At 40.9% G+C, this 20568-nt stretch overlaps 1 protein-coding gene across 1 annotated transcript; it reads left to right on the plus strand.

The window, feature by feature from the left end:
- Positions 1-606: 606 nt before the first annotated feature.
- On the plus strand, positions 607-20293 carry SELENOT (selenoprotein T; the record flags this gene model as incomplete). Its single annotated transcript, XM_080696235.1, has 5 exons — positions 607-743; positions 12678-12788; positions 13555-13681; positions 16415-16502; positions 20169-20293. The coding sequence occupies 5 exons, from the start codon at positions 607-609 to the stop codon at positions 20291-20293; spliced, it is 588 nt and encodes a 195-aa protein (XP_080552361.1).
- Positions 20294-20568: the final 275 nt, after the last annotated feature.

Genomic DNA, 20568 nt, shown 5'->3' on the forward strand with positions numbered 1-20568 from the left:
GGCGTGGTGGCACACGCTTGTAATCCCAGCATTTGGGAGGCTGAGACGGGAGGATCGTGGTTCCTGGACAGCCTCAGCTACTTAGTGAGGCCTTCCACAACTCAGTGAGACCCGGTTTCAAAATAAAGAATAAAAAATCGGGCAGGGGGTGTGGCTCAGAGGTCAAATGCCCCTGGGTTCCATCCCCAGACCCGCAAAAAAAATAAAAATAAAAAATAGGGCTGGAGGTGTAGCTCGGAGGTAGAATGCCCCTGGGTTTAATCCCCAGTATTGCAAACAAAAAAAAAATGGATGCAGAACACAAAGCTGTCAGGGGCAGCTTTATATTTTATTATAGGCTCCTCTGCCCGCCCACCAGTTCCTGCACCTTCTCTGCCTCTCCCATACTCTCCCGGCCTCTGGACACAGCCAAGATGGCAGTGGGCCAGGACGGTGGGCGGGCGGTGTTCCCTCCCGTGTGCGCAGGCGCAAGGACGCGCACGCGCAGTGCCGCTTCCGTCCCCGACCTTGGCCGACCGCGCCTGCGCAGCGGGAGGGGCTCGGGGCTCGGCTTATCCTGGCTGCAGTCTCAGCCAGAAGGCGGCCGGAGCGGCTGTCTCCATTAAGATGAGGCTTCTGCTGCTTCTCCTGGTGGCGGCGTCGGCGGTGGTCCGGAGCGAGGCCTCGGCCAACCTGGGCGGCGTGCCCAGCAAGAGATTAAAGATGCAGTACGCCACGGGGCCGCTGCTCAAGTTCCAGATATGGTGAGTGTATGTGTGCCGGCCCCGCCGCGCCTCTGCCCGGCGCCGGCGTGTACGCGAGGCCCCGGCTTCGCGGCCTAGCTGCTGCACCTTCTGGGCGCCAGCGCCCTTCCGCAGTCGGCCTCCTCGGGGCCGCGCTCCTCTTCCGAAGTACAGCCGGCTCGCTTCTTTTTCGGTGCTCGAAATGGTGGGGATGGGGCAGGAAAGCGGGAGAAGGGTAAGCGCCGACCGGCGAGGCCCCGGCCCCGGCGCGCTTCCCCCTCTCTACTTCCCGGGTCCTCGCTGAGCTGGCGGCGAGGGTGCCGGGAGCGACTGCAGAGGAGCCGGGAGCTCTGACAGCTGGCAGGGGAGGGCTGGGCAGCCCGGTCCTCGGCCATCTCCCGGGAGCCAGAAGCCGTTGCTCTCCTAAACTTCATGAAGGTTCGCTCCCAAACCACCCGCTCTTCTCTCCAGTCCCACCTGTCCCCAACTCCCGCACTGCCATGTCTAGTGCATTCATAGAAAGAGAAAGGTACCGTGCGGTCTTCGACGTCGTTAATGACTGTAATTGATTTTGTTGTTACAAGCAAGACGGTGCGTTTTCATAAGGTTAGTGGGATTGGGGGACGTTTGAAAGGCTCAAAATATATTTTTAAGACCATGAAGTTGCAAATTTTCAGAAATGAGAAATTGACACTCCGAGAGGTGGTGTTTTCTCAGAATGGGACGGCCAGATTAGATTATTTTAAGAGTCCTGATGCTTTGGAATGTTACTGTTGGCCATGATTCATTTAAAATCAGCCTTTTCAAACTAATTGGATTAAAAAAAAAAAAGCTCAGTAAAGTCTAGATTTCTACTTCGGCTGGCTTTTCGCTTAATGATTGAAAAGAAAGCAAATCTTTAAGCTTAAAAAAAAGTGACATTTTAACCAGAGAGTCAGAAAATACGTGAGAATTAATTTTTGGAGTGAAAACTGCAGTTTCCTTCTGGGTACAAAAACAGCTTTCCTCTATGCTTTAGTAGCGTAAAAGTACCTGGAATATATTATGTTTTATCTAATACTGCAAATGGAAGCTTGATTTGACCAGTCTAACTTTTCTTCCTTTTAAAAATATTTTTGGTGCTGGGATTGAACCCAGGGCTTTGCCATGCTAAGCATGTGCTCTGCCACTTGGGCAACAACCCCTGTGTGTGGTGCTGGGGATTGAACCCAGGGGCATCTGCCTTTCAGCTACACCCTCAGACTGATATTTTTTGTTTGGAAACAGTTTCTGAGAGTCTCCCTAAATTGCCAAGGCTGGCCTTGATTCTCCTGTCTAGGCCTCCCAATTACTGGGATTACTGGAGTGCACCACCACTACCTGCTCCTTTAATCCCTTTTTAATTTTTTGTTGTTGTTGTTGTTGTTAGTGGTAATCATTTTACCAATCCATAAAGATTAAAGAGTGTTATACTTGAGTTAAAAAAAAAAAAAAGATTGCAAGCTGGGCATGGTAGCGCATGCTTGTAATCCCCGCACTTGTGAGGCTGAGACAGGAGAATCGCACAGGTTCGAAGCCAGCCTCAGCTACTTAGTGAGGCTCTCAGCAATTTAGTGAGACCTTGTTTCCAAATAAAGTATATTAAAAAAAAAATCGGTCTGGGAGTATAGCCCAGAGGTATAAAGCACCATCATGCCTGGCAGTATAACTTGTTTCTAATAAGAATTTCTTTTGTAGTTGCCCTGAACATGTTACATAACAGAAGTGTTGCTAGTTAAAGTGGCCCATGCATGTAATCCAGATATTTGGGAAGTTGAGGCTGGAGGATCAATTTAGCAAGAAACTGATATTGAAAAAAATTTTTTTTTTACAAGGACTGAGGGTGTAGCTCAGTGTAGGACACCCCCAGCTTCGATTCCCAATAAAACACACAAGCCAAGTGCTATAATTTTTTTTTCATGTCTGTGTAGGAAGTAGCTTTATTATTATGCTCTACTCCGTAAAGATACATTTAGCTTGCTGTTTGCTGCTTCCCCTGCTTCCCGTAGATTACTCTGTTTATAGTAAAGAGAATATTAGGTTTGTGGTTTTGCAAATTTGTTTGGAAATGGAGAGGAAGCTAATACAATTGAGGATAAACATATGAAAAGTTTTAAAATTCTATTTGAAATCTCAGTGCCATAAAATGCATTTTCATTAATCAATACTTGGAAGAAAGAGAGCTCCTTTCACCTTCACTTCAGTTGACTTCTTCACTTTATTTATTTATTTTGTGGTACTGGGGGTGAAACCCACGGACATTCTACCTTCAGGCTACACCCCCAGCCATATTTTTTTTTAATTCTTTATTTTGAAACAGGGTCTCACTGAGTTGCAAAGGGCCTCACTAAGTAGTTGAGGCTGTCCTTGAACCGCAAACCTCCTGTCTCAGCCTCCCAAATGCTGGGATTACAAGTGTGCACCATCACACTCGGCTTCACTTTATATTTTTTTGTACCTGTTACTGAACCCTGCGATTTTTTACCTCTGAACCACACCCACTCCACCCCCACCCCTGTCCCTTTTTTGGTTTGTTTTATTTTGAAACAGGAACTAGCCTTGAATCTGGGATTACAGGCATGCAGCAACACACTGGGCTCTCACTTTATATTTATCATATAAGGGGTTTTTTTTTCCATTATTTATTTTTTGCGATACTGGGGAATTCTATCTGCAAGCTAAACCCCCATTCTATTTTTTGTTCTTTATTTTGAAACAGGGTCTCACTACCTTGTGGAGGGCCTCACTAAGTAGCTGAGGATGGAGGCAAACGTGCTCTTCTCTCTCAGCCTCCCAAGTACTGGGATTACAAGTGTGTGCCACCATGGCCAGCTCAATTTTTATTTTTATTTATTTATTTTATTTATTTATTTATTTGCGGGTCTGGGGATGGAACCCAGGGGCATTCGACCTTCAAGCTACACCCCCTGCCCTATTTTTTATTCTTTATTTTGAAACCAGGTCTCACTGAGTTGCAGAGGGCCTCACTAAGTAGCTGAGGCTGTCCGCGAATCGCGATCCTCTGGTTCCAGCCACCACCACTCCCGACTGAATTAGATGCTTTTGATGATACTGATTTCATATTCATGAATAAACTTATCCAGTTTTTTTTTTTTTATCCTTAAACACCCAACATTAAAAATGGAATTCTTAGCTAGGCGTGGTGGCGCACGCTTATAATCTCAGCATTTGGGAGGCTGAGACAGGAGGATCCGGGTTTGCAGCCATCCTCGGCTACTTAGTCAGGCCCTTGCAACTCAGTGAGATCCTGTTTCAAAATAAAGAATAAAAAAATAGGAATGGGGGTGCGCTCAGAGGTAGAATGCCAGAGTTCCATCTCCAGTACCACAATAAATAAATAAATTAATTAATTTTAAAAATGGAATTCTTGTCAGGAGACTTGACACAAACCTCTAATCCTAGTTACTTAGGAGGCTGAGACAAGAGGATTACAAGTTGGAGGCCAGCCTGGGCAATTTGGCAAGACCTTGTCTCAAAAAAGGGCAAGCATGTGCAAGGCCCTGGGTTCAATCCCAGTACCACATACTCAGTTCACTAATGGCGTTTAAAGTTTGTTACACTTCCCTTGCTTTGCTTTTTATATGTAAGTGTATTCTGGTAGCTACTCATAGAGTTGATGTTTGGCATGCATGCTTACTTTATTTTCTTGATACATTTTTTGTTTGTTTGTTTGGAGGTTTTTTTTGGTGGTACTGGGGATGGAACCCAGGGGCTTTCTACCTCCGGGCTATACTCCCAGACCTATTTTATATTTTATTTGGAAACAGGGTCTCACTAAGTTGCTGAGAGCCTCACTAAGTAGCTTGAGGCTGGCTTTGAACCTGCGCCATCCTCCTGTCTCAACCTCCCAAGCATGGGGATTACAAGCGTGCGCCACCACGCCCAGCTAATACATGTTATTTAACATGTAATCAGTTCTACAGTTTAAAAAGATTGCTAGCTACAACCCTTTACAGTTAACACTCAAAATGACAATTGAAATACTACTGAGAATAGTAGATTGATCGAAGTTAGGATTTCAAAACATAAGCAGAATACGATAGAATTTTCAAATTTTGTTAATTTTCCACTGCTGCAATATAGGATAGCTAACTTCTAGGGGTTTTTTTGGTTTTTTTGTGTGTGTTTTTTGGTGGTACTGGGGTGGAACCAAGAGGCTTTCTACCTCCGGGCTATACTCCCAGACCTATTTTTACTTTATTTAGAAACAGGGTCTCACTAAGTTGCTGAGAGCCTCACTCAGTAGCTGAGGCTGCCTTCGAACCTGCGCGATCCTCCTGTCTCAGCCTCCCAAGCGCGGGGATTACAAGCGTGCACCGCCATGCCTGGCTAACTTCTAGTTTTAAGAAGTGAATGAGGTAGCTATCCTGAAAACAGATTTTTATGAACTTTATACTGACCCAGCCTTTGCTTTCATAGTATAGTGGCAAGAAAATACAGATTTAAGACTGATTTGGATGATGATATTGATCGGGATTAGTAAAATACTGAACTGGAGAGGTTGTGAGTTACAGAGATGGCGTTAGTGCTAGAGATATCTGCATCTTCAAGATTTGAGCATTTACTCAGTGTAGATACTTTGGTTTAGGGAGTTCAGTTCTGTGCTCTTCACAGGTCAGAGCAAAGCTCCTGACCTATAGACCATTCACACATGGAGCTAACATTCTGCTACATATTGTGAAGGAGGGTTGCATGGTGGGTATACGAGAGAGATTTGGTCAGGATCGTGGGACTTGGAACTGAGATTCAAATGCTGAGTGCTTTCCAGGCAGTGAGAATGAGATTTACATGAGAAGTCCAGCTGCCTTCAAAGATGAAAGAGCAGGTGGCACAGACCCCTGAGGGCCTGGCGGGCAGGTGTAGGAAAGGCCCGCCAGCCACATTGTGGAAAAGACATTGCAGGGGACAAGGAGAGGATACGCGAGGGGGCCTTTCGGAGTTGCCCAATAAGAAACACTGCTTGCAGGAAAGGTGGAAATAGTATAAAGAGGTTTGAGGGATTTTAGGAGACAAATAAATTTAGCAGCTCTAAGTGATGAATTATAGTTAACCCTCTATATCTGTGGCTTCCCTATCCGTGGATTCAGCTAACCTTGGCTCAAAAATATTCGGGGGAGCCGGGCGTGGTGGCGCACGCTTGTAATCCCAGTATTTGGGAGGCTGAGACCAGAGGATTGCGGTTTGTGAATAGCCTCAGCTACTTAGTGAGGTCCTCTGCAACTCAGTGAGACCCTGTTTCAAAATAAAGAATAAAAAATAGGGCAGGGGGTATAGCTCAGAGATCGAATGCCTCTGGATTCCATCCCCAGACCCGCAAAAAAAAAAAAAAAAAAATCGGGGGGCGTGAGATCTGTACTGTGCATGTTCGGGCATTTTCCTTGTGGATTTTCCCAAAACAGTACAGTACAGCTATGTATATAACATTTAGATCCCATTAGCTACTATAGGTAATCTAGAGATGATTTAAAGTATACAGGAGGACGTACATAGCATATATGCAAATACTATTTATATGAGACTTGAACATCTGTAGACTGTGGTGTCAAGGAGGGTCTTGAAACCAATACATGCCACTTTCCCCCATTTTGTTTAGGAAGATGTGACTTTTTTTACAATAATATTTGGGAACCAGTTGTCTGGTAGGAAAGAAAGATATAATCAGTATTTATAGTGAACAAAATAAATGTTCTAAATGAGCTTATATGTAATAGCAATAGAAGCCTAGAGAAAAGTAGGATTATTTACTTGGGGTGATGGAATGCTTTGCAAAAGGAGAAAATGAAATGTTGAAGCCAAGGGGAACTCCAGGAGATAGGGCTCAGTGTTTGGGGGGTACTGGATGAACTACACCCCCAGCCCTATTTTTTATTCTTTATTTGAAACAGTATCTCACCGAGTTGCAAACAAAGGACCTCACTAAATAGTAGCTGAGGCTATCCTGCAAACTGCAATCTTCCTGTCTCAGCCTCTCAAGTACCGAGATTACAAGTGTGTACCACCATGCCTAGCTGGAGATAGGATTTTTGAAGTTAACATACAAAATGAAGCTTGACTTATCATATAGGAAGGAAAGGGGACAAGAAATAGAATATAAAGAAAGATATCCTGTATACTATGCAATGTAGTATATGCCTGTATAAAGAAATCTATTTACTGGGAATGGTGGTGCATGCTTCTAATCCTAGTACTTGGGAGGCTGAGGCCCAGGTTCGCAGTCACCCTCAGCTACTTAGTGAGGCCTTCTGCAGCTTACTGAGATCCTGTTTTAAAATAAAGAATAAAGCTGGATGTGGTAGCACATGCTTATAACCCCAGCATTTGGGAGGCTGAGACAGGAGGATTGCAATTCAAGGACAGCCTCGGCTACTTAGTGAGGCCCAAATAAAAGTATAAAGAATAAAAAATAGGGCTGGGGGTGTAGCTCAGAGGTAGAATGCCCCAGGGTTTCATTCCCAGTACCGGAAATAAGTAAACAAACAAATAAATAAATAAATAATAGGGCTGGTGATGTAGCTTGGAGGAGAAATACCCCCGGGATCAATCCCCAGTATGTGTATATATATATATATATATATATATCTCACACACACACAAAGAATGTCCTTGAAGGTAACACATACTCTATATAAGATGAGCATGTCATTATTTATTTATTTGTTTGTTTGTTTTTGCAATACTGGGGATGAAATTCAGGGGCATTCTACTTCCAAGCTACACTCCCAGCCCTATTTTTTATTCTTTATTTTGAAACAGGGTCTCACTGAGTTGTAAAGGGTCTCACTAAGTAGCTGAGGCTGGCGGCGAACCCTGATCCTCCTGTCTTAGTCTCCCAAATGCTGGGATTACAAGTGTGCATCACCATGCCTGGAATAAGATGGGTATACCATTATTTAACCAGTGCCTTATTGGTTAAATAATGCACTGAATCTTTCATAAAGGCCCGAACCTTTTGTGAAATTACCTTATGGAAATAAATTTTCTTAAATACTTTCATGTACTTATTAGGTTATTTCCATAAAATAAATACAGAGAGTCCAGGCTTGGGAGCACACACTTGTAATCCCAGTACTTAGGAGGCTAAGACAGGAGGTTCACAGGTTCACAGCCAGCCTCGGTACTTAGTGAGGCCCTCTACAACTTTATGAGATCCTGTTTCAAAATGAAGAATAAAAAATAGGGCTGGGGGTGTAGCTCGGAGGTAGAATGTCCCTGGGTTTAATCCCCAGTACCACAAAAACTAAAGTAAATAAATCCAGAGAGGTACAATATTAGGATTGTGTCATCGGGCATTACATTTCATTTATTTATATATTTATTTTTGTACTGGGGTTTGAACCCAGGGACATACACCTGAGCTAGGCACCTTTTTTATTTTGTATTTTGAAACAAGACTCTAAGTTACCGAGGGTCTCCCTGAGTTTCTGAGGCTGGCCTGGAACCTGTGATCCTCCTGTCCAAATAAAGTATAAAATAGGTCTGGGAGTGTAACCCGGAGGTAGAAAAGCCCCTGGGTTCCACCCCCAATAACATAACATAACATCACACACACACACACACACACACACTTCAATTTTGAAAATACTTTGCTATCAGCGGCCTTCTTGTCCTGGCCTTCATGCCTTCATAGGTAGGAATGGACTTCCAGAATTCATTGTACTTCTGCAGTACTCTTCCTGCTCTCCAGATACACTGACACCTCCTACTACGGATCCTACTAGACTTTTTAATGTCTTCTACCAAGGTGTAGACAGTTGGATTAGAGCGTGGATAGGGAAGGCCACTCAAGGTAAGAAGCAGCTATCTTGTTTGAGGAATCAGTGGAGCAAAATGGAGCTGAGCTGGAGAACTAATATAGAGAGAAGTAAGTAGGATGTGTAGGGAGTGCTGTGTTGAGTGCCTTTGTTTTTCTCAGACTATGTACCCTGTTACAACTAGTCTTCTCTCCTTTGAGCTACTTAAGACTGTGGTGGGGTGGGAGGGAACTACTTAAGACTTTGAGCTGAGGTTGAAACCAGGGATTTTTTTTTACCTCTGAACTATACCCCTAGCCTTAATTTAATTTTGTCTCTGTGTGTGTGTGTGTGTGTGTGTGTGTGTGTGTGTGTGTGTTACTGGAGGTGGAACCCTGGGGCTTTCCTACCTCTGGGCTACACTCCCAGAATCCAGACTTATTTTATACTTTATTTAGAAACAGGTTGTCACTAAGTTGCTGAGTCTCACTCACTAGCTGAGGCTGGCTTTGAACCTGTGTGAGTGATCCTCATGTCTCAGCCTCCCAAGTGCTGAGATTACAAAGGTGCGCCACCACGCCCGGCCACATGGTATTTGAATAAAGAGGCTTTTTTGGGGGTGTGTGTCTTTTCTTTGGTGATCACTGGAAGGGAACTAGCTGATTCCATATAACACAATTCCTTTACCTGACAGAGACCACCTCTTTAGTGCTGTTTTTGCAACTTAAAAACAAACAAATCTGAGCAAGTTCTGTTTTATAGTTTTTAATCTTTATCCAAATATATGAGACCTCCTGTTAGCAGATTTCTTTTTTTAAAAAATCATTTATCATTATCAGGTGTGATCACTTTTAGTCCTAGTACTTGTGAGGCCCTCTGCAACTTAGACCCTGATTCAAAATAAAGAATAAAATAGGGCTGGGGGTGTAGCTCAGGTAGAATGCCCCTGGGTCCCATTCCCAGTACTGGGGGAAAAAATCATCAGATTAGTTTATTACTTTGCTGCTTGAGTATGTTGTTACCTCTATGGTTTATAGAACACTTTTTTCAGAGCTCATGGCTTAAAACAGAGCAGGTGAAGCACCAGGTGAGTGCCTATGATTGCCTCATACACTAAACAGAACAAGAAGATTGCGTCAAACAATGTAGTGGTCAGTTTTCAGTAAGGAATGAGCTGTTGGGGTGGGGATGGATGATCCTTGCTGTAGATAATTAGAAACTAGTATTTACAGCCGGGCGTGGTGGCGCACGCTTGTAATCCCCGCGCTTGGGAGGCAGAGACAGGAAGATCGCGCTGGCTTAGGAGACCCTGTTTCCAAATAAAAATGTAAAAATAGGTCTGGGAGTATAGCCAGGAGGTAGAAGGGCTTCCAGGAACCCCAGTACCAGAGAGGGGGGGGGAGGGGGAGAGGGAGAGGGAAACTAGTATTTATAAAAATATCTTCTGGGTTTTCTTCATAAGGGATACAGAAAATATTAGTTGAAATCCTTGGGATGCAAGTAGCAGAAACCTGTTTGAACTAGTGTAAACAGTGCATTGGGATTTTTTTGGGGGGGCAGTACTGGGGATGGAACCCCCCAAATAAGGCAAATAAGGAATTTTTCATTCTTTATTTTGAAAAGGTCTCACTGAGTTGCGAAGGGCCTCACTAAATAGCTGAGGCTGTCTGAGAACCTGGATCCTCTTTCTCAGCCTCCTGAATGCTGGGATTGCAAGTGTGCCACACCACGCCTGGCTGAGAATGCACTTAAAGACTTCTAAAAGAATACTCTTGGAACCCAAAGGGAACTGAAAGGCCTAAGGAGCCTTTGTTCACACACTTCTGATCTGTATCTGTATTTTCTCAGTAACAAGTACAATTTTTTCTCTTTCTCTGACTCTCTTCCACTCAGCAGTTCTAGAGCCAAATGGCACTTAACAGAAAGTCAAGATTAAAAATCTATTATTTTTCTTTTAAATAAAATAAATTTTATTGTGTATATTTAGGCATACACCATGATGTTATGGGATGAATGTAGATAGTTAAAATCCACATCCTTCATTCCTAGAAAGGAAGCTCTAGACCTTCCTATAGCTGTCGCTTTTGGAACATAAGCCAAGGCAAGGGGGTTGTGTGGCATAGAAATAGGACCTAATTCTATGTGTGGGTGGGTTATTATAATTGAAAGAGGAGATTATGAAAACAGAAACATCACAAGTATTTATTTTGTAAGAGTAAATATATGAGATTTTGGGGTATGTGTGTTTGCTGGGGATTGAACTCCTGGCCCAGCATATATAAAAGGCAAGCACTCTGCCACTAAGCCACACCCCCCATCCGAAAGTTATTTATTTACTTACTTTTGTGTGTGGTACTAGAAATTTAACCCAGGGGCATTCTACCTCTGAGGTATACCGCGGCCCTATTTTTTTTTTTTTTTTTTTTTTTTTTTTTTTTTCTTGCGGGCCCGAGGATGGAACTCTGGCATTCAACCTCTGAGCTACACCCACTGCCCTATTTTTTATTCTTTATTTTGAAACAGGGCCTCACTAAGTAGCTGAGGCTGTCTACAAACCGCAATCCTCCAGTCTCAGCCTCCCAAATGCTGGGATTACAAGTGTGTGCCACCACGCCCGGCTTACCCCAGCCCTAATTTTATTTTTATTTTTCAAACAGGGTCTCACTAGATTGATGCGTCTCACTACCACCTGAGGTTGTCTTTAAACCTGTGATTCTCCAGTCTTAGCTTCCCAAGTACCGGGATTACAGGCATGCACCACCATGCCCGGTTCCAGTTGACATTTTTAATTTAGAGGCTGTGAGAGGTAGGAGTTTGTGATAGGCTTGGGTTTAATGTAAGTAGTCAGTTGCTACAGTTAACAGCAGATGTAGTAAAGTGAAACGGTTGGTACCGGGAATTAGGTGACTGGAATAAGGCGCAGGCTGTTTGAAATATCATAGATAACTTTTCCTCTATATCCTAAATTTTCTTTCTGTTTACTACATATAGATCATTTAATATGAAAACAAAATCTTTCAGAAAAATGTTGCTTTTGAAAATGTTTAAAATCAAACAATTAAAATAGTTGACTCAAGGCCAGGCGTGGTGGCACATTTGTAATCCCAGCATTTGGGAGGCTGAGACCTGGAGGATCATGGTTCGCGGACAGCCTCAGCTACTTAGTGAGGCCCTCTGCAACTCAGACCCGGTTTCAAAATAAAAAATAGAGCAGGGGGTGTAGCTTGGAGGTCAAATGCCCCTGGGTTCCACTCCCAGACCAGCTCCCCCCCCCCAAAAAAAAAAAAAGTTGACTCCAACTATTATGTATTACTAAAAGGGTTTTGCTGGGTGATAGGACTTTAAGATTCTTTTTAAAAAATTATGCTTACTTTTTACGAGCGTTTGGTCTAGGGGTGGAAGGAATAGGCAACAGCTGCAGCATTTTAGCATGTTGACCTGTTTATTTGTTGGAGGTGTACTGAGAGTAGTAGTTATATTCATTGACTCAGAAAGACTGGAGTAATTTCAAAGAGCTGGGGTTAATGGTAGAAGAAACCAGTTTCATCTGCATGCCTTGGTATTGTTTATCAGCTTCTTGTGCCCAGATTTGAAAGCTTACTTCAAATGAATAGGAATTGTTTTCATTTTATTGTTTATATAAGTCACTGATTTAAAAGAAAAAAACAAAGACCAGTCAAAATGAGAGCTCAAGGTTTGCGGACATATATGAATAGATATATATGAATAGTTAGACAACAGTAACGTTGTCTAACAATGACTCAAAACTATAATGTTTACTGTTATAATGGAAGGATTTCTTTGAAGGGGAAGTAACATTTTGTTTTATTTTTTTTGGGGGGGTGGAACCCAGGGATTTTCTCCCTCTGGGCTACACCTTAGACCTATTTTTATTTTTTATTTGGAAATAGGATCTCATTAAATTGCTGAGGCTGGCCGTTACCTTGTGATCCTCTTGTCTCAGCCTCCCAGGGCTGAGATTACTGGGATTACAAGCATGCACCACCACGCTTCAGCTGGGAAATAAATGTGTGAAATTTTGTAGAAAGCACAAACCTTCCTGTATTCACCATCTAGATGTAATTTTTAATTTGTGATGGATATTGAAAAAAATTTTAATCCTTTGACTACAAAATAAGTATAGATATATTCTAAACCACTAATGGAAGCACTTATTTTTCTGCAGTGTTTCCTGAGGTTATAGGCGGGTGTTTGAGGAGTACATGCGAGTTATTAGTCAGCGGTACCCAGACATCCGAATTGAAGGAGAGAATTACCTCCCTCAACCTATTTATAGGTAAGCAAATTTCAGTAACTTATAAACGGTTTACTGTACTATATAAACTTTTGTTAATTGTTCTAATTACCTTAGTTATAATTTTTAGTTATAGAAATATACACAGAATGCTGCTTTTTAAATAGCAACTTTATAGAAGGCTTTTTCTTTTTTTAATTTTTTAATTGTTATGTGGAACATATTGAAAATGGCATACATTCAGACTGTGCTTGGTACCTCCCCCCCACTTCCCCTTCCCCCCTCCCAACAATGAGTGTCCAGGTTAACCATGCTATATTTATATTTTTACACAAATTCAGATATAGCTTCTTCATTAGTCCACCTCAGCCTTCTTCCTCTCCTATCCTTCCATTCTAGCTTTGGTGAGGAGAAGGCTTTTTCTGTAAGAAGCAATGGGGTTTCAGTGATGACAACTCCTTTTTTTTTTTTTTTTTTTGCGGTACTGGGGATTGAACCCAGGGCTGTTCTATCTCTAAGCTATACCCCTCAGCCCTATATTTTATTTTTTATTTTGAAACAGGGCCTCAGTAAGTTGCAGAGGGCCTCACTAAGTAGCTGAGGCTGGCTGTGAACCTGCAGTCTTCCTGTCTCAGCCTTCTAAGTACTGGGATCACAAGCGTTCACCACCACACTTGGCTTTTAGTTGCTTTTTTATAATTAGTAACTTCATTTTATTATCTAGAAAATGTCCATATACGCATACTTGATTATTAAATTTTAAAATAAGTGAGAAATAACTTCTGATGAATTTTTTTTCTTTTGCTAGACACATAGCATCTTTCCTGTCAGTCTTCAAACTAGTATTAATAGGCTTAATTATTGTCGGCAAGGATCCTTTTGCTTTCTTTGGCATGCAAGCTCCTAGCATCTGGCAGTGGGGTCAAGAAAATAAGGTATGTGACAAGTAGTTTTGGTATTTATAAGTATTAAGTTGTCGATAAAAATATTTTAATGAATTTTCTTTTTACATTTTAGTACTTGTCATTGATTAACCTGTTAACATGTATTATGTCAATTTATATCCTTTTTTAAAATCTCCAAACAAGTCAACTTTTTTTTTTTTCAATACTGAGGTTATAACCCAGAGGCATTTACCTTCAAGCTACACCTCAAGCCTTAGTTTTTTATTCTTTACTTGGAAACCAGGGTCTCATTAAGTAGCTGAGGCTGGCTGTGAACTCATGATCCTCCCAACACTGGTGTGTGCCGCCATGCCTATCTGGCAAGTCACTTTCCTTGACTTCTTTTTCCATATTAACATATTAAAAATGATTACTACAAAGCCAGGCATAGTGGTTGGTGCATGCTTTTAATTCCAGTACTTGGGAAGCTGAGACTGGAAGATCACAGGCTCATAGCCAGCCTCAGCTGCTTAGTGAGGCCCTCAGCAACTTAGTGAGAGCCTGTTTTAAAATGAAGAATAGAAAATAGGGGTGAGGATATAGCTCAGAGGTAGAATGTCCTTGTGTTCAACCCTCAGTTCCACAAAAAACAAACAAACAAAAAAATGATTACTACAATGATCTTGTCTTTTTATTTTGGGGGGCATAGGGAAATATTACTTTAGTAGAACCTGCCATAAAAGAATTGGTTACCTAATTTTGATTATGTAACATATAAAATCAAAATACAATATTTACAAAAAATAAGTCTTTTATACCAAGTAATGTATTAGTAGGTTGATTCACATTATAATAATAGATTGTCTGACACATGCCTGTAATCCCAGTACATGGAGGCTGAGACAGGAGGATTCCAGGTTTGCAGCCAGTCTTAGAAACTTAGGAAGGCCCTCTGCAACTTGGTGAGACCCTATATTAAAATTAAAATTAATAAATACTTTTTACATGGGTTTTCATTCATTTATCCTTTTAAAAACTCCTTTCTCTTTCCATTTGTCCTTTTACTTTCCTGTTCATGGTGATCAGTTTGAGAATCAGTAAATATATTTAAGAATCTTAGGTATTCATTACTATTTCTCTACCTTATACAGTCTTGCAGTGTACATTCTTGCTGGATCGCATTTATTTTCATTTGTTTTACTTAAAATTGTTTTATTCTGAATTGTCTATCATTGTGAGAAATGGGCCTGATTTATATTTCTCTCTTGTATGGAATTGCTTAGATTTTTCCTTTTAGGACATATTTTTTTGAGGAGACCTCTTTCTGGATTTGTTCTTTATTTCTGGTCTGAATAACTTTACCAGACTCCTACATAGCTGTACTTTTCCTAGGAAGCAACTGTTGATTTGCAAAGGATTAACAGTGAGAAATTGAATACTTAATGATTCCAAATTGTCCTTGGTGTGTTTTACCACTATAATATCTCTCTCTCTCTCTCTCTCTCTCTCTCTCTCTCTCTCTCTCTCTCTCTCTCTCTCTCTCTCTCTCTCACACACACACACACACACACACACACACATCCTTAATGATTCCAAATTGTCCTTGGTGCGCTTTACCACTATAATCCCCCCCCCCCACACACACACACCATTGTTTATCTGCTGTGGAAGGAAGATGAATATATTTAAAAGCTGTACCTTTTACGAAAGTTTTTGTGTATCGTTGCCATAAGTAGACTTATGTTCCCAAATACTGTGAAATCAAACCATATTCAACTCAAGTGGGTGGGAGGCAAAGCTTTTTCTTATCTGCTGTGGACATTTATGGAACAGCTTGCCATGGCTGGCATCTTTACTATATCCAACTTCTAGTTCAGTGATTTTGCTAAATTAAAATTATATACCATTCCAAAAAAAAAAAAAAAGCTAGTCTCTTCTAGGGGCGGAGGTGCAGATTTGTCTTTAAAATTGAAGAGCTGGGATATATAGCTCAGTGGCAAAGCGCTTGCCTGGCAAGTATACCACCCTGGGTTCAATACCCAGTCCAAAAAGACCAAAAAAAAAAAACTTTTAAAAATTGAATGAATGTACTTTAATATGCCAGTGATGCGTAACCTACCTCTTAGTTAAACTGATATAATTGAAATGTAAACAGGCTGTTTGATACATGAAGTTGCTGATTATTGCATCAGTAGTCCTTTGTGAATTCATAGATTACATTATAAAAATGGTAAAATGAACTCTTATGCTGGTATTTTTTTGTTCTGCATAGGTTGTTATAAGGTCTCTTAGAAAGTCTACATTCGCCGGGGGTGGTGGCGCACACTTTTAATCCCAGCTCTTGGGAGGCTGAGACAGGAGGATTGCACAGGTTCCAAGCCAGCCTCAGCTACTTAGTGAGGCTCTCAGCAACTTAGTGAGACCCTGTTTCCAAATAAAGTATAAAATAGTAAAATAGGTCTGGGAGTATAGCCTGGAGGTAGAAAGCCCCTGGGTTCCACCCCCAGTACCACCAAAAAAAAAGAAAAAAGAAAGTCTATATACAATATGAATTTTATATATATAAGTTCTTTGGCATGTACAGAGTTCCCTTTCCTTGCTTTGTGGATGTTATCTGAATTTACATCAGTAGTGGTTTGGTAGGAACTTTTAAAGTAGATTAAAATAGCTTTTAACAAGTAATGAGACTATTCATTAAAATGATGACTGTGTCTTAAGTGACATGCTGTTCTTAACTTCAAAATGACTTTGTTGCCTATTGTGCTCAATTATATTTTCTTTCAGGTCTATGCCTGTATGATGGTTTTCTTCTTGAGCAACATGATTGAGAACCAGTGTATGTCAACAGGTGCATTTGAAATAACTTTAAATGGTAGGTAGGTTTTGAATAGTTTGTATCTTGTGACAAATTTTAAATAATTTATAATAAGCATCAGGCTTTTCTGTTTTTTATAAGAAGCTTGTGTGTGTGTGTGGTTTGTTTGTTTGTTTGTTTGTTTGTTTTTTTTTTTTTTTTTTTTTTTTTTTTTTTTTTTTGCAGTACTGGGAATGTCCAGGACCCAGGGCATTCTACCTCTGAGCCACAAATACCCCCCCCCCTCATTTTTTAATTCTTTTTTTTTTTTTTTTTTTTTTTGTGGTACTGGGCTTTCTGGAAGCCCTTCTACCTCTGGGCTACACTCCCAGACCTATTTTTATATTTTTATTTGGAAACAGGGTATCTTAAGCCTGGCTTCAAACCTGCGCAATCCTCCTGTCTCTGCCTCCCAAGCGCGGGGATTACAAGCGTGCGCCACCACACCCGGCTATTCTTAATTTTGAAACAGGGTCTCACTGAGTTACAAAGGGCCTTACTAAGTAGCTGAGGCTGTCCTTGAAATGTCTGTCTCAGCCTCCCAAATGCTGCGATTACAAGCATGCTGCTCACGCCCAGCTTGTTGTTATTTTGTTGAACTGGGGATTGAACCCAGTGGCATTCTACTTCTGAACTATACCCCCAGACCTGCCCTTTTTTTTTTTTTTTAAATTTTAAACAGAGTCTCACTGAGTTGCAGAGGGCCTCAATAAATAGCTGAGACTGGCTGTGAACCTGTGATCCTCCTGTCTCAGCTTCCCAAGTATTGGGATTACAAGTGTAGGCCACCACATCTGGCTATTCTTTTTTTTTTTTTTTTTTAATCTTAGAATTAAACGAGCTACATCAATTAGCCCTATTTTAATTTAGAAATAGTGTCTCACTCAATTGCCAAGGGCTTTGATTAATTGCAGAGACTGTCCATGAACCTGTGATTATTCTGTCTCATATTCCTAAATACTAGGATTACAAGTGTGTGCTGTAAACGAGAAATTTATTTGATAGAAATAGAAATTTCAGGAGACAGAAGAATTTAAAATTTTTAACTTATTCTTCATCTTCAAATCTGCTTGCATTTTTAGAATTCTTTAAGTGTTGGCCCTGTTCTCATGTTAAAATGTCTGGTCCTGAGCCACTTATGGTGGTGCATGCTTATAATCTCAGTTCTTAGGAGCCTGAGAGAGAGAGTAGCATCATAGGTTCAATGACAGCTTTAGCAAGTAGCGAGACTGGTAAGCAGGGTTCAATCATCAGTACCACACAAAAAAGTTGTCTGGTCCTTATCATCTACTCTCATGTTTATTATTACTGTTGCTATTGTTACTATTTTTAAGATACTGAGGATTAAACCCAGGGGCATTCTACCTCTGAGCTACACATCCAGCTCTATTTTTTATTTTGAAATAGAGTCTCACTAAGTTGCAGAGGGCTTCACTAAGTAGCTGAGGCTGAATGCAAACCTGCAATTGTCCTGTTTCAGCCTCCCAAGTACTGGGTTTACAAGAATGAACCACCGCGCCCGGCTTCCTTGTCTTTACTAGAAAAAAAAATTTTTTTTAACACATTACTGAGGATGGAACCCAGTGGCTTTCTACCTTTGGGCTATACTTCCAGACTTATTGTATATTTTACTTGGAAACATGGTCTCACTAAGTTGCTGAGAGCCTCACTAAGTAGCTGACGCTGGCTTCGAACCTGTGCGATCCTCCTGTCTCAGCCTCCCAAGTACTGGGATTATAAGCGTGCACCACCACGCCTGTCAATAGAAAATCTTTATGATGATTCCTAGATGTCAACTCTAGAGAGTTTTAGATCTTCTCAAATGTTAAACCCAGGAATCTTAAACATGACCTGCTCCAAAATAAACTGTTTTCTGCAATTCTGGTGCACTCTTAATTTGCTTCAGCTTTGGCATATTTGTTCATTTACAGGCATTGGACTCAGTTGCCTAGGATAACATTTCCTTTTCCCTTACTCCCATGTTTAGTGGATTACCAAGTCTTCTCATTCTATCTTCTAAGTAGCTCAAAAAATCTACATCTGTTCCGCTTTACTACCTTGAGCACCCTAGTCTGTGCTGCAGTTCCCTTATGCCCTTTTATTCATTCTCTACATCAGAGGCTGGCGAATGCAGCTCAGGAGCTTACAATGGTATTTATATTTTAAATGGTTTTTAAAAATCTTAATATTTGGTGACACACAGAAATCCTGTGAAATTCAAATTTCTGTGTTTACAACTACTATTTTGAGTTTCATCAATGAAAAAGCCATGGAAATTTGTTTTTCCCAGTTATACAGTTACAACTGTATAGTATCTTGGATTTTGTGTTTTGGTCTGTAAAGCCTAAAATATTTACTGGCTAACTTGCTTGCTTGCTTGCTTGCTTGCTTGCTTGCTTGCTTGCTTGCTTGCTTGCTTGCTTGCTTTTATGAAACTGGGGGTTTTACCTAGGGGCAGTCTACCTCTGAGATACACCCCCAGTCCTTTTTTATTTTGAAGCAGTCTCTTAAGTTGCTGTCCTTTCTAAGCCTCCCAAGTACTAGGATTACAAGTGTGCACCACCACACCTATCTGGCTTCTTTTTGTGTGTGGAACTGGGTTTTGAGCCCAAGGGCATTCTACCTCTGAACTATACCCCTAGCTCTGTTTTTTATTCTTTATTATGAAACAGGGTCTTATTAAGTTGCAGAGTGCCTCACTCACATCTGGGCCAACCTGTGACCCTCCTGTCTCAGCTTCCCAAGTACTGAGATTACAAACCAGTTTGGAGTATTATTATTATTATTATTATTATTATTATTATTATTATTTTTTTGTACTCAGGTTCCTGGAAACCCTTTTACCTCCGGGCTACACTCTCAGACCTATTTTTATACTTTTTTATTTGGAAATAGGGTCTCTGAAGCCAGCACGGCTGGCTTCAAATCTGCACGATCCTCCTGTCTCCACCTCCCAAGCACAGGGATTACAAGCGTGCTCCACCATGCCCATATGGAGTAACTTTTTTAAAAAATGCAAATTTCATATTATAAGTTGAGTATCTCAGATTCGGTAAATGACTTTACTTTTTTTTTTTTTCAATATAAAGATCAGAGCATTTAACAAGGCCAAAAGGTTCTGCAATATTAGTCTAGGGCTCAGCAAACTAGTCATGTTTCATATCCTCTGTTGCCTATTTTATTTTGTTTTGTTACTGAAGATTGAACCCAGAGACATTCTACCTCTGAGCTACACCCCCCAGCCATTTTTTATTTTTTATTTTGAAGTGGTTTTACTAAATTGATGGGGCTGGCCTGGAACCTGCAACTCTCAAACTGTCTCAGCATCCCAAGTACTGGGATTATTAGTGTGAGCCACCACACCCAGCTGGTAATTCATCTTAGATCTCTATTTCAATGATGTTACTTCTCTGACTAGTCAGTGGTGGTAGCTCGTGTTTTTGCTTCTCATAACACTGTAGAGCTTTCTGGTTTTAATCTTAGCACAGTTTCAGTTTGGTAGCTGTTTATGGTGCTTGGTATTTCATCTGCTAGAGTGTCAGCTCCTAAGAGCAAAATGCTATCTTTTGCTCACTTTTATATTCCAAGTTGGGTACATACACACTGCATCAATATTTGTGAAATGAATGTCTATCATGGAGTCACTTTTAATTTTTTTTGGGGGGGTACCATTTCTTTCTGTAGATGTACCTGTATGGTCTAAGCTGGAATCTGGTCATCTTCCATCCATGCAACAACTTGTTCAAATTCTTGACAATGAAATGAAGCTAAACGTGCATATGGATTCACTTCCACACCATCGATCATAGCCCTACTTATCAGCACTGAAAACTCTTTTGTAAGTAGTTTACACTAGCTATGTATAGGTTTCTATTAATTCTCACCACAAATGTTAGTAGATATTATTGCTTGAGGTAAAACAGACAGGTGTGTTCTTCATTAAAATTATAAATGTATCAAGAGTTAGGACCTGCCAAAATAATGTTGTGTTAGTAATTTTATCTGAAGGGTTAATAATAAACTTTGAGCTCCTAATAGAATTGATTTATTGCAGTGGAACAGGTAGATATATAACCTCTTCTTA

Source organism: Muscardinus avellanarius (assembly GCF_963383645.1).
Source record: "Muscardinus avellanarius genome assembly, chromosome: 5".
Lineage (NCBI taxonomy): Eukaryota > Metazoa > Chordata > Mammalia > Rodentia > Gliridae > Muscardinus > Muscardinus avellanarius.